This window comes from Acyrthosiphon pisum, chromosome A1, assembly GCF_005508785.2.
Source record: "Acyrthosiphon pisum isolate AL4f chromosome A1, pea_aphid_22Mar2018_4r6ur, whole genome shotgun sequence".
Classification (NCBI taxonomy): Eukaryota; Metazoa; Arthropoda; class Insecta; order Hemiptera; family Aphididae; genus Acyrthosiphon; species Acyrthosiphon pisum.
Window position 1 is genome coordinate 25659447 of NC_042494.1, and position 13262 is coordinate 25672708.

Here is a 13262-nt window from a genome sequence, read left to right on the forward strand (position 1 = left end):
TTCAAAAAAGTAAAAAACTCAATAAATTATAAGGATAAAAATATTTAAAAATATAGTTTTTTAACAACTTGAAACATTAATACTTTTTGAGATTTTGAGTGTTTTACACTTAATGAATCACCTAATATTAAATAATATAATATACATTATTTTTTTTTTCGTACAGGGGCCTCACTCAAAACTTTGGACCCTGGGCCTCAAAATGTCTTAATCCGGGCTGGGCGATATGAGCACTATATGTGAAAACAGTCGCAAATTACGTGACTTTTAAATTCAAAATGTTGTGATAACATTTTTCTAATGGCTCGTTGCCCCTTATCACGGTCCGTTATTCAAGTTTTAAAAAAATGGCGCGTAAACATTCGGTAAAGATAATACTTATCAATTGTCGTGTTTACAATTTATTAGTGTTCTTATATTTAAAATTTTTATTATTTTTCAAATAGAAATACCTACTTTAAATACCTATTGAGGATTGACTATTGGAATATTGGATGTTTGAAACTTCAAACTTTAAATCCATCGACCATTCGGAATTCTTAATAATTTTTTGTAATATATTTTTATTTTTTTCTATTTATTGTCAATAATATGGACGAAGGTTGTTATAATACGTATACGATATCGGATTCGGATGATTCAGTTAAAAACGAGGATCGTCGGACAAAATATGAAACTTCACGCAAAGACGATGATTGTTTATCATCCGAGGAGGAACCAGATTTTTTTAACCAAGTCTTACAATGTGTACGATTTTAATTTAGTGAATTGTAAATTATTATGATGTTTAATGATTGTTACATATTACCTATTATGGGGTTTTTTTTTAGCAAAAACGAAAAAAATTAATATCTCCAGAAATAGAATTACATCACAGGGACGATAATAAGCAGAAAGATGTCCAGGCTAATAAAAATCATGTTTCTATTTTCGTTGAAGACCCAGAACCTGTAAGTATGTAATATTTATTCAACATTATAGAAGGAAATAATAGCCTTTTAGTGACAACTAAAAATCATGCGAGAACAAGATTGTATAATATTTTGTTTTATATTATTTCATTTAATTTCGTACTGCTTATTACTACTTGTACACTTTTTATAATATGATTTAAGTGTAATAAAAAAAATATAATTTGCTATACAAGAAAATGAAATTTTGTTTTTAACTTTAACAGAGGACAGAACCATGTATTTATAATGATACAAACAATGAACAACCAACTGAAAAGGTATTTAAACCAGTTAAGACTTTTAAGTAAATATGAAATATTATAAAATTGCTATTCTTTAAAATAGCATTTTTAAATGTTTTGACATTAATTATAAATACTTACCATACCTATATCATTTGTATATTATTTATTAGTATTTATAATCAATGGTTTTCTTAATGATAATGGAAGATATATTTTTCACATTCTAGATAGAGCCAAAACGGAAAAAACGTTCAACAAAAGAAGAAATTGAAGAAAGAAAAAAGGAAGAAAAGGCTAGAAAAGATGCAAAGAAGAGATTAGCTGAAGAATTAAAACGTATAAACCCAAAAGAATGTATGAAGGTATGTAAATATTTACTTTCAGTATATTTCGCTAATTTGTTTAATAAATTGTTTGTATTGTCATTTTAGTATGTAACTGTTCACATTGATATCAATTTGTTGAATCATGAATATGGTGAGCAGTTAATATCTGAGATAGAATCTTCAGATGCAAAATATAAAATTGAGTCAAATTCAACTGTATTAAACTCAATAACATGGTCAAGACAAAAAGTAAATAATAAATCTTTGCTCCTGGGTAGAAAGGGCTTAAGTCAATTTTTCACAAAATTTTTTCTTCCGCAGATGTAAAGCTTAATTTTTGCTTATTTTTTTGGTACATTTGGAATAAGTCAGTGACGAATATTACTCATATCATTGAAGAAATAAATAGGGCGTATCTAAACATAACCGTTTCTACGTTGGTAGAAAAGTTGTATGATGACTTATGCCTGGACCAAAAGACATAAGTCAAAATACGTGAAATCAAAAAGACATAGACAAGTCGTAGACAAATAGAGTTTAAGTCAGAAAAGGTGAAATCAAAAGGGCATAACTACAGTTATCTCGTTAAATATTTATAGTAACAAGAATTTTAATGGTTACATGCATTAAGAATGTAATATATATAATATAAAAATACCTTAGATATGTATGGATATAATGAACTTACAAGTAGGAATTTTGAAACTTTCAAACGGCTGTCTTGAAAAGTTAATTAAATTGACATAAGCCCTTTCTACCTGGGACCAAAAAATTACTTTAAACACGGATTATTATTTAAGAGCATAGTATTAAAAATAAAAAAAATATTGTGAATTTCAGTTTAAATATTTATTTTTTTATTACTCGGAATCTAACACACAAAATTAACAACAAACATTGGTTCATAACTATTAACTAATTATAAACTTGTTAAATTAATATAATTTAATTTATATTTTTTTAGTCTGATACTATAAGTGAAGATGAAAATTTTATGTTGATAATTTGGGAATTTGATTATGTTAAAAATCTCATAGTATCATATCAATTATTAAACAAAATAAATGATATTAAACTACATAAAACACAACTTTCAATCATCATATATAGTACTGCTGATCAACTTAAGTATTTATTATCATATTACACATACTTTTATTATTATGAAATCTTAATTACATCTAAATAATACCTCAGTGTATATATATGTTGTTTTTTTTGTTACAGAAAAACTAAATCTAAGAAGAACGGGAAGAATTCTGGGTATGTATGTCTATGATATAGATTCTGAAAATTAATATATATCTTTATGTGTAACTTAAATATTTTGATAGGCCAGATATGTTGAATAGCCTCGAACAGATGATGTTAAGTTGTCAAGTTTCATTTCGTTTTGTAGAAAATAAAAATGATATAGGGTTGGCAGTATTTTATTTAACAAAATCTATCGCACAAAAGCCATACAAGTAACTATTTTTTTTTTAGTGATTAGTTATAATTTTAAAATGTTATGAGTTTTTATCAAATAGACTTTATCTGTTTTAAGATTGAATAAATACAAAGAAGAACAAGAAGGATGTGATTGGTATGCATCTGGACACACAAAAAATTGTGTAACAGTAGACAAAAATGGCACAGGTTTAACTCAACTATGGAGACAAATGTTATCGCAATTTCCACTATGTGGTCTCGAGACTAGTGAAGCAATTGCAACAGCATATGGTTCACCTATTGCATTGTTAGAAGTAAGCAGAAAACAAATTATTATTTATTAATGTTATGTATATTATGTTTTACAAACATATTATTCATTATATAAAGACAGATTAAAAAAAAATATTTTATCTTAATGCATTTAATATCCATTTTGTGTATTTATGAATAATAGTTAATATTACATTTTTAATCTAGGCATATGATAACTGCAGCTCAAGATTAGAAGGTGAAACATTGCTACAGGATATCGCCGTAAGTTAATTTAAAATATTAAAATAGCATAAGATATATTTGCATTTAAATTAGATATTAGAAAAAAATCAAAAAATGAATACAAATTTTAGGTCCGCCGTGGATTTGGTCCACTAGCTTCAAATCGTCGTATTGGACCAGAACTGAGCAAAAAAATATACACATTTTTCTCAGATAATACAGGATGCACTACATTATCCCAAGAATAATGAACAATGGAAAAAAAAAGTTATAAATAAATAACATAAACTAAACTATTTAATAACAACTTATATTACTGGTAATTATGTTTTCTTTTCATTATATTCAGTTTCATAGTATTAAGTGTGCATAGACTAGACACGTCTAATTCATTGTCATAGTAATATATGTATTATATATATATAAATGTAGTTTTTACATTTTTAATACTATTTAAATAATTTTTTAAACAAAACAAAAACTAGAATTTTCTATTCATAAATAGTTGTTAATATAAATAACAAGATCAAATAAATAAAAAGCATTAGTTCATGACTTCTCTCAAAGCATTTAGAATGTAATCAGATTAATAGAAATTGAGCTGAATAAACGTGGAATTATGCAACACGTTTTTTTTATATGAACTACAGTGCAGACAAAAACATGATGTTCATTAAAAATTACTTAAAAATAAAATAAATAATAACAATAGTTAAAAATAAAAATAAAATGTTCAAATAGAAAAACAAAGATAAATAAATAAACAAGCTTCGGCTTTAAGTTGTTGAATATTGCATCTGTCGAATAAAACAGTTCTGCCTTGTTCCTAAACCAAGAATATGAAATTTTCTAGGAAAAGATTTTTTTTTTTTATTCTTTAGTAGGTATTGAGAATAGGTTTTCAATACCAATATTGAAATTTACATAAACGCATTAAAATTGCAATGGTCAAGAAACATGGCAGCAGTGGATTGATTATTGTTGAATACGTATGGCAGTGTGACGACAGAACTGCCATAAACAGTAGATGCCGTACTTGCGTTCATTGGTTGTCAATTCATTCGTAATGGCTGGTCATAACGTTGTCGCAATGCAGCTTCAGGACCAGCAGTAAGTGCGACACCAGCCATTGGGTTTATGCGAAAGCTATTTTCAATAGCCATGGTGTTAGCTGCCATCGCAATAGCCCCTAATCAACATTAAAAAAATAAAAATTGGTTTTTTATTATTAATTATGTTGAATTTAACATTAGACCTGCTATCCTATTGTAAAATATTGAATTACGTAATGAATTTATAATAGAGACAATTTAATTAAAACTAGGTTGATAAAATACTTTTAAAGTAAATATTATTTTAATAAATTTGGGCTATGAATTATCTCAAACTTATTATCAAAATGTGTACCTTTTAAATATGTCATGATAAATGAATAAACAACTAAAATAATGATATGATATATTAAATGGGTTTAAATTTTTATTAAATGATCAGTCTGATATTCTATGTATTCATTTGAATTACATAGAACTACATAGTATATGTATAATTTTTATAAAAATAATTAACAATAAACAGGGTTATTCCAGCATACCTGCATCTTGAGATGGATCACGGGTTTTGGTATGTAGAAATGCACAATATGGCTTACGACATCCAGTTGGTTGTTTTTCCCAGTAACATGGTATTGCTTTCCGGTTTTTCTAAAATAAAATAAAGGAAACATAAATATATATAATATGTATAATATATAGTGTAACAGGAAGACCTGACCAAAAAAATAAAATTGCTACTTAAATAAATGAAACATTTTTTGAACATTATATAGTTGGTAAATAATTTAAGAAACATACCAAGAAATTCCCAAAAATAATATTTTGAAAAAGGTTATAAATTAATTTACTCAAAATATGTCGATATTTTAAAAAATTCTAAAAAATAAACTACTTAACTTAGATAAATTATTTTACCATTGAAATTATTCCTATAATCAAATTTACAAATTGGCTATTTTAAATATTTCCAACAATTTAATCAAATTTAAAATTTTTTATTTTCAGTATTAATAAGTAAAAAAAATAACGCATGATATTTTTTATATCATGCGTTTAGCGCAAGTGACTAAATTATATACATAAAAAAAAAAAATTATTTCATCTGTCAGGTCTTCCTGTTTTACTCTGTATTACAATATTGTGTAGCAGAAAAAATGATTGTAGAAGATGGACGATAAAACACTTTTCTTAAAATTTAGTGCTTATAGTAAGCAAGTTTGGAAGTATTCTAGGAAACGTTCCGGTCTATTATATGAATCTAATAAATGATTACCTTTAATTCCATGTGGCGTAATGTACAATGATCATTTTCACACTTTCCGTTTTGCCAAAAACTGCACACCATTTCACATCCTAATGCTTGTGGTTCATGGCGAAATGGACATTTATCTCCCTTTAAATTACACACATGATATAAACATTTTTAGATATTACAGTATTTCAAATTATAACAATAATAGGTATAAATTATAACATAAAATGTCAAAAAACACTAGTACTCTTCTATTTTTTTTTTTTTGTGTAGGTACTTCAAGTTTTCAATTATTTTTTACTTTGACAGTCCATAGGGCACAGCATTTACCATTTTTTAATATCAAAAATATTTATAGTATTAGCTTATTAGCTTTTCTATGGTTTATTTAAATTATATCACGCTTATTCTTTGCCTGGTAGTGCATAGATTTATACAATAAACTATTGTACCTATAATCGATTATATGTGGACTAGTATTGCCAATTGATAAATGCATCTGAACCACAAATTAAGATACTTTCACTGAAAATTATTATTTTTTAAATTCCCAACTAAAACTTGTAGGTATTATTATCAAAATATTAATTATATAAAAATATCTTTTTTAATTGATTTATGAATGTGCAAAGTATCCGTTGACTGGGTGAGATAGCATCATGGGTCTGTGCGCTCGGCTAGCTCAGTGGGAGAGCAGTCGCTTGGCAAGCAAACTTCCGTGAGAAGTTAACAAATTTATAAAATTTAATTAGAAAAAATTTCGAAAAATTCGGTGAATATAAATCCACCTTTACTTATATGTGGAATATAATAAAGCCGAAATTGAATAACCAAAATTTAGAAATTGGGTGGGGGCAAATCCCATCATTAGCCTGTGTTAAACAATATTGCACTTGGAATGCAGTTTTTAAATAGTTGGATTGAGATTTACCACTTAATTTTTCCTAATTTGAGCACAGCTTATAAAACTCTCATTTGTCAAGTAAAATTTGTGTATGTTGAATTAAAAGATACAAATACACATGGGTAAATTACTAGAAAAATGTTTAGAATTTTACTAAATGTTATTGCAAAAAATAATACATAATATAAGTCTCCTCCCATAAAAATTAATTATTTGAAATCACTTGGTACCCAGGGTAAATGGTATGCATTTAATAAGGACGGAAATATTTTTTTAAACTGGTTTGTAGTTTGTGACGTTTACCAATGATTTATGCAAAACTAAAAACACGAACCAACCTTCATGCAAGTCGAATAGTAATAAAAGTAACAATCGTTGTTTTTCTTGTCGCCCTTTTCCATGGTTTCTGGTGGTCTTGAGTGGCGTCTTTCGTGGATATCGTTATTCGTACGATCGGTCCTGTCGGCGTGAAAAAATCGTGTCAAAACAGAACGATTAACAAAAATTTAACAGCTCAAGCGGACGGGGTGGATAAGCACATAAGTGGGGTTATAGGACATATTATTAATAACGATATTATTATTTATTATCGTTATTATACTTTTAGCCGAAGTGGGCGGCGGCGAGACGTGCGAGTGTGTAAGACGAGACGGCGGCACGAAAAAAAAATATATCCCGCCGAGACGTCCGCGTACCACCCACTGGCCACTGGTCGCGGTGAAACACTGAAACACCGGTACACCACCGACGAGCCAAACACCAAATACTGTCCAGGGACACCTCCGCTGGCGGGGGACACGCACGCACGTTCGCGGAATACGTACCGCGGAGGAGGCCAGGTGAGAGCTGATGATACCAGGCGGTGCGTGGTGCGTGTGCTGCGTTCGGTGTCCCGGCGAGGTGATAACGCAAAAAACAGTCGCCGACGGAAACGAAAGATGTGCACAACGTGCGCGCCCCCGGGGTTTCACGGCCGAGTTGCGGAAGTGGGCGACATGCGTTATGGTTATTTTTAACACGATTCCCGTCTTACCCGTCTCCTCCCCTGTGATGTCCCCTGTCCAATGCCGCCGCTGTGGTCCGGTGGTTGCTGTTCCCCGGGTTTGAGTACTGTTGGGGCGCGTTCAACTTGTCACAGCGGCGGAGGCGACGTTAATGTTCGCGGCCGGTCAGACTCGACATGAAAACCGCCGGGCGAAAGAGCGGACTGTAAATAAACGAGTTCTGTAGCTGTTGTTGTTGTCGTTTATCGTTATTATCGTGATTAGTGATGAATTTTTGCGTGAAAAATTTTGTCGAACGAAAAATCAGCCTAAGTGGACGAAATAAGAAAACGAAAAAAAAATACGCCGCTCAATGCTCGTCGTGCGTTATCGGCGTTTTTCGGAAAACGGCACCGCACGGCGCGGCGACACGGATCGTTGCCCGTAGACGTTGAAAACACATGACGCGGACGGAACCTCTTTGTAATTCGCCGACGCTGTTATCACCCACTGTTGTTTTTATAATATTCTCTCGTGTCGCGATGAGCGCGTGTCTTTAATGTAGACAGTCTTTCAGTGTGGTAGTGTGTACTGTCTTACGTCGTCGGGTTACTTGTTTACTTAGGTGAGGTGTCTCAGTTTCTATATACTGGTCCAGAACGCCACTGATCGCTGTCGTCGTCTAAATGGCCGATCGTCTTACCCAACTCCAAGACATTGTTAATCAGGTAAGTTACGGCCAAATGCGAACAATAAATAATAATTTATTAGATTAGTAGGTACTGCCTACGGGCAATGGTTTGGTGAGAAATGTGTTGTTTCATATTATCAATATCGACAATCGTTTTCCATAATTCCTCTCAGCGTCAAACAGTGGAACAGCACGGTTATGTGATGTCTTATCTCGACGCCGGCTCGGTAGTTGATGTTTGGTGACTATTGACTAACTCTTGACGAATATATTACAAGTGGTATGCATTGAAAACTCATGTTGGGTGATGTGAACGCGCTTCCTTACACTTTGTTTGATCATGTTTGAAATGGTTTAGGCCCTATATATGTGGTCTAGTGGTCTAGCCGAGGAGGTTAATGGCGTAAATTGTCCCCTCTATTTATGATAATTTTAATATATTTCTCAGAATCTGCATGTCTCCTACAACACCGTATGTGACCACAATTTGGCATCAAGTTTCATATAATCGAATAACAATTTTCACATAGGTACAATCTAGCAATAATATATAATATAACACATAATGACGTGAGAATAGATATGGAACTATTATTTGTTATATTCAGATTGTACTACCTTTAGTGTCATTAAGTCAAAAGTATTAAATAGTCAGAAGTAGATTTTATTAATTTAAATTTCACATGTAGCAACACATGATTTATCAATTGTGAACGTTTAAACTTGGTACAATATGTTTAAAGAAGCCTAGAAAATAATTTACTATGCATGCATACTCATTGTGTATTGTTGTATATATATTGATGTCACCAAATCATTTTCAATTATCAATCTAATCGTTGATTATAATTTTATAGCAGGCGGATAACTTCTGCAACAGCATCGGAATTTTACAACAGTGCGCTTTACCATCCAAATTTTCAAACTTTGACCGAAACGGGTCGCAAACACCACAGCAACAAGAAGGTATTTACATTTTAATGTTTCGAATAACTTTAAAATCTGATAGCTACATAGGTATAGTACTAACAATTAACTGTGTTTAGATTATACAAGTTTATTTTCTTCACTTATAACTCGCTGTGCCAAAGATATTGACGCATTAATCGAATCACTGCCCAACGACGATACTTCTACAGATTTACAGGTATGTCTAGCAGAGGTTTTCAAACTGTTTATTTTGTACCACTCATGTGTATTACAGATTAATCACTAATGACAAAAATTAGAACTATTTAAAATTTCAACACATTTACATTTATAATAATAATAGTGTATACAAATAATAATTTAGGTACATTTACAATATATTTAATTATTTAAAATCTATATTTTACACAAAACATAAAATAATATTATATTAATAATCAAACATTAGTAAAAATGTGAATCTATTAATTTTCCATTCTACACCCGTGTAGTCTTCCATTTACCACAGTCGGAGAACCACTGATTTATAGTATTTAGTTGGTACTATTATTTACAAAGAAAATATATTTATTTAAATATTTAAATTTTTATAGGTTGCTAGTTTGCGGAGATTAGAGCAGGATAATCAGTTAGCTGCAGAACGTTTGGAAGAAGTAGTTCGAAAAGGTGAACTTCTTCTTGAACAGATACAAGCAGCTCTCTCTGATATTGCTCAACAGCAATTAGATATTCAACAGAGTAGTGATAACAACACGTGTTAATAAAAGGTTATATAATGAAAGTAAAGAATAAAAAAAATGTAGTTAAAGCTATTTCGGCTATTGGTAAGACACATAAAATTAAAAGGAACAAAATAAAACGATTAACAGAAAAAAAAGGTAAAAAGAAGAAGATATCAAAAAAAGCACTGGTAGAAGTTGGTCTGAAAAATGACAAACCAAAACCTAAAGCTAAAGTGGAAACAACTCAATCTATTAAAAATGACAATCTAATAAAATTAACAAATATAAGTTACAAAGGTGCGCCCGAAAGCTCTACTCCTAGTTTGTGCAAACAACAGAAAAAGGTAGATGGAGACAAAACATCCGTGTCCTTTATCAAGAGGATGAAAGATAAATTGAAAGGTGCAAGATTCAGGTATACATTAGATGACTATTTAACCTTATTTATAAATCTATCTACTGTCTAGGTACCTAATTGATTATTTCCATTGTTTAATCATGTTTTTGTATTTTCACTAAAACATTTACAGATATATAAATGAACAATTTTATTCATCTAGCAGCCAAGATGCTTTGCAATATTTTAAAAAAGAACCAAGTGCATTCAAAGCTTATCACAATGGTTATATGCAACAAGTTGCTCAATGGCCAGTCAAACCGCTAGATGTTATAATCAAACAAATTAAACCAATGTAAGCTTTATTTTTAGTTAAGCGCTTCATATGAATTAATTTTATTAATAAAATTGTTTTTAACTTTTAGTTTGAAGAAGTCCAATGTCAATTCACCTGTTGTAGTTGCAGATTTTGGTTGTGGTGATGCCAAACTTGCTCGGGCATTTCCTAAAGTAAAAGTTCATTCATTTGATTTTGTGGCAGTCAATCAGCATGTAACTGCTGGTGATATGGCTCACACTAGCTTACCTAATGGGTCTGTTGACATAGCAGTTTTCTGTCTGTCTCTGATGGGCACAAACTTGCAATCATTCATCAAAGAAGCCAATAGGGTTTTGAAAACAGGGTAATATAAAATTAGAATAATATTATGATAAGAAATGTTTTGAATATTGATGTCAAAGAAACTTGGGGATTTGTATATTCGTTTTGTACATAAATTAATATTCTATATAGCAGTGGTTCTCAATCTTTTAGGACCGTGACCCAATTTTATACCTGAAAATCTATCATGACCCACATGGTTTATTTTCAAGATTGAAAATTAGTTCTAAAAACAAAATGTGATTACTATTATTATAACTTATCAATTATAATGAATATAATATTGTTAGGCATATTATAATGAATAAATTTCCCAGAAAGAATCTATATAATTCAAAAAAACTTTTTGCGACCCACAGTTTATATACTGATAAGCATAATTTATGCAAGTTTTGTTTTGGCTGCTGAGTGTAGATCTGTACCCAGGGCTTAGCTTCACTACATAGGAAGAGTAAAGATGTTTGTCTCTTTGAGGATGACTGACTGGTGTTCCTACCCTACCACCTATCAAAAACTGGACTCTCCAATGTACATTTCTTATATACATACAATTTTAATTTTGAGTCTTATTACGTTCTTAATTTATTACGTAAAACAATATACTATAAAAACATACTTACAATATTTTGTTTTATTTTTAGAGGTTTGATGAAAATAGCAGAAGTTGAAAGCCGATTTGAAAATATTAACACATTTGTTGATAGTTTGGCTAAATATGGTTTTGAAAAAACAAAAGTAGATCAGACAATTGAAATGTTTGTCTTTGTGGACTTTAAAAAAACTCAAGATATAAGTAAGACAGCATTAAAAAAGAAACTACCTATATTAGAATTAAAACCTTGTATTTACAAAAAACGTTAATATTTTTTTTTTTAATAAAGTTTTTATAACTAATGAAATGATTAAACAAATATTTTGATTCATTTGAATTTGACAAAAATTGTTTTATAAAACATTTAGTAATGTGCTTTATATTTAAAACCTGGATTATTCTCGCTGATAGTGATTCAATGAAATAATTGAATGTATACACAAATTATTCTATGTAAAAAATTAGGAATTGTGATTTTAAATAGGACTTACTTTGACATTTTGTACAAGAAATAACACAATACAAATTGCAATAACAACAAAAAATTAAAACAAAAACAGTTGAAACTTTGTTATTATGAATATAAGTTATTTAAAATGTTTACTAACAGTTTTGTACACTATCAATTTATTTGTACATATATTTATAAAATGTATTCTATTTTAATATGAATACTGCATTTTGTGACAAAGCACTTACAATATAATAATTTAAATTCTAACCAGACAACATTATAATATATAAACTATAAAAGTTTTAAATTGTGATCAGACTTATTAAAAAACACAGTCGTCTAATAAAATGAAAAGATTTCATTTAAATATTATATTGGCCACTTAAAATAACATTCTAGTAAATACTATTGAAATTATACATAAGTAGTTTATTTTTCTTCTTCAAAAGTCGAATGGCAACATTTAGTCAAATTAGATGGCACCTTAATTAAGATTGAAAATAAAGATTAATAATATTACAATTTACAATATATTACAATGTCAATTGACGACCATATTTCAACATTTAATTTGTACAATATATTCAGGCATGTACATTTAATTTTAGTGTAGTCATCAGTTAATATGAGTGTGAAACATCCCGAACATTAGTTATAGTTTTCAGTCAAATATTTTTATAATTTTCTGTGGTAACAGTAATATCTTGTCAAATTAATTTTGTTTTATTCTTAATTTATTCTTATGGTTATGTAAATGTAAATGCAAATTATAATTTGCTATTTAAAATAGTATTTGATGATAAATTATTAGATTAAGCAAATCATTAATAACAAATGACTACTTAGTACTTATATTATTATTTACTATGTATATCACAAAAAAACATAAGTGGCCTCTGACAATTATAGCCACTAAACAAATCTGAAGATAAATAAATAAACTGTATTTTAAAATGAGCAGGGATGGGGCATATAATGTTCATATTAGTTTCTGTTTAAGTACCTAATTATTAAATGGCATTTCCTATAATTTTATTATGTAAGCTGCATGATACGTTTTACATATTCCGTATGCATGACCATAATATTATTTTGCTTACACAGATTTCAAGAATATTTTAATATTTAAACACTTATGGCTGAAATTAAGATGATATTATTATTTTATATGAATACCACATCTAACCAGTTTAAACCATGGAATTAAGTCTGTTCCAAAAAAGTACCT

The 13262-nt window shown here is 29.5% G+C and overlaps 3 protein-coding genes across 8 annotated transcripts; 2 read left to right on the forward strand and 1 right to left on the reverse strand.

Moving 5' to 3' along the window:
- The first annotated feature begins 410 nt into the window (after nt 1-410).
- On the forward strand, nt 411-3726 carry LOC100573155 (crossover junction endonuclease EME1). 2 transcript variants are annotated; one of them, XM_016805632.2, is made up of 11 exons: nt 411-747; nt 831-950; nt 1178-1231; nt 1426-1560; nt 1630-1773; nt 2489-2652; nt 2722-2787; nt 2859-2990; nt 3071-3269; nt 3436-3492; nt 3585-3726. In XM_016805632.2, the coding sequence occupies exons 1-11, from the start codon at nt 592-594 to the stop codon at nt 3699-3701; spliced, it is 1344 nt and encodes a 447-aa protein (XP_016661121.1). In that variant the 5' UTR covers nt 411-591; the 3' UTR covers nt 3702-3726. The 2 variants fall into 2 exon arrangements, with proteins under 2 accessions (XP_016661121.1, XP_008184545.1); XM_008186323.3 differs by having other exon boundaries at nt 413-747; nt 2752-2787.
- Nucleotides 3727-3742: 16 nt separating this feature from the next.
- LOC100166667 (zinc finger CCCH domain-containing protein 11A) lies at nt 3743-8059 on the reverse strand. Of its 4 annotated transcripts, none has more exons than XM_001952077.5 (5): nt 7698-8059; nt 7003-7123; nt 5782-5901; nt 5048-5156; nt 3743-4642 (listed from the first exon to the last, which is right to left on the reverse strand). In XM_001952077.5, exons 2-5 carry the CDS (start codon nt 7063-7065, stop codon nt 4506-4508), a joined length of 429 nt encoding a protein of 142 aa, XP_001952112.1. In that variant the 5' UTR covers nt 7066-7123; nt 7698-8059; the 3' UTR covers nt 3743-4505. The 4 variants fall into 4 exon arrangements, with proteins under 4 accessions (XP_001952112.1, XP_029342711.1, XP_008184546.1 ...); XM_029486851.1 differs by lacking the exon at nt 7698-8059 and adding an exon at nt 7489-7633; XM_008186324.3 differs by lacking the exon at nt 7698-8059 and adding an exon at nt 7266-7472.
- Nucleotides 8060-8092: 33 nt separating this feature from the next.
- LOC100164653 (25S rRNA (adenine(645)-N(1))-methyltransferase) lies at nt 8093-12989 on the forward strand. 2 transcript variants are annotated; one of them, XM_001952122.5, is made up of 7 exons: nt 8093-8375; nt 9196-9304; nt 9385-9485; nt 9862-10405; nt 10521-10682; nt 10753-11010; nt 11630-12989. In XM_001952122.5, the coding sequence occupies exons 4-7, from the start codon at nt 10044-10046 to the stop codon at nt 11847-11849; spliced, it is 1002 nt and encodes a 333-aa protein (XP_001952157.1). In that variant the 5' UTR covers nt 8093-8375; nt 9196-9304; nt 9385-9485; nt 9862-10043; the 3' UTR covers nt 11850-12989. The 2 variants fall into 2 exon arrangements, 1 of the variants encoding a protein (XP_001952157.1); XR_003838992.1 differs by lacking the exons at nt 10753-11010; nt 11630-12989 and having other exon boundaries at nt 10521-10571.
- The last annotated feature ends 273 nt before the right edge of the window (nt 12990-13262 follow it).

Bases quoted from the DNA above. Each gene is read 5' to 3' on its own strand.
- LOC100573155 (XM_016805632.2), top strand. From the start codon at position 592: ATGGACGAAGGTTGTTATAATACGTATACGATATCGGATTCGGATGAT. The intron at 748-830 runs GTACGATTTTAA...GTTTTTTTTTAG, and splicing joins TTAACCAAGTCTTACAATGT to CAAAAACGAAAAAAATTAAT. The intron at 3,493-3,584 runs GTAAGTTAATTT...TACAAATTTTAG, and splicing joins CATTGCTACAGGATATCGCC to GTCCGCCGTGGATTTGGTCC.
- LOC100166667 (XM_001952077.5), bottom strand. From the start codon at position 7,065: ATGGAAAAGGGCGACAAGAAAAACAACGATTGTTACTTTTATTACTAT. The intron at 5,902-7,002 runs GTTGGTTCGTGT...TGTAATTTAAAG, and splicing joins ACTATTCGACTTGCATGAAG to GGAGATAAATGTCCATTTCG. The intron at 5,157-5,781 runs GTAATCATTTAT...ATTTTATTTTAG, and splicing joins TACGCCACATGGAATTAAAG to AAAAACCGGAAAGCAATACC.
- LOC100164653 (XM_001952122.5), top strand. From the start codon at position 10,044: ATGAAAGTAAAGAATAAAAAAAATGTAGTTAAAGCTATTTCGGCTATT. The intron at 10,406-10,520 runs GTATACATTAGA...AAACATTTACAG, and splicing joins TTGAAAGGTGCAAGATTCAG to ATATATAAATGAACAATTTT. The intron at 10,683-10,752 runs GTAAGCTTTATT...TTTAACTTTTAG, and splicing joins ATCAAACAAATTAAACCAAT to TTTGAAGAAGTCCAATGTCA.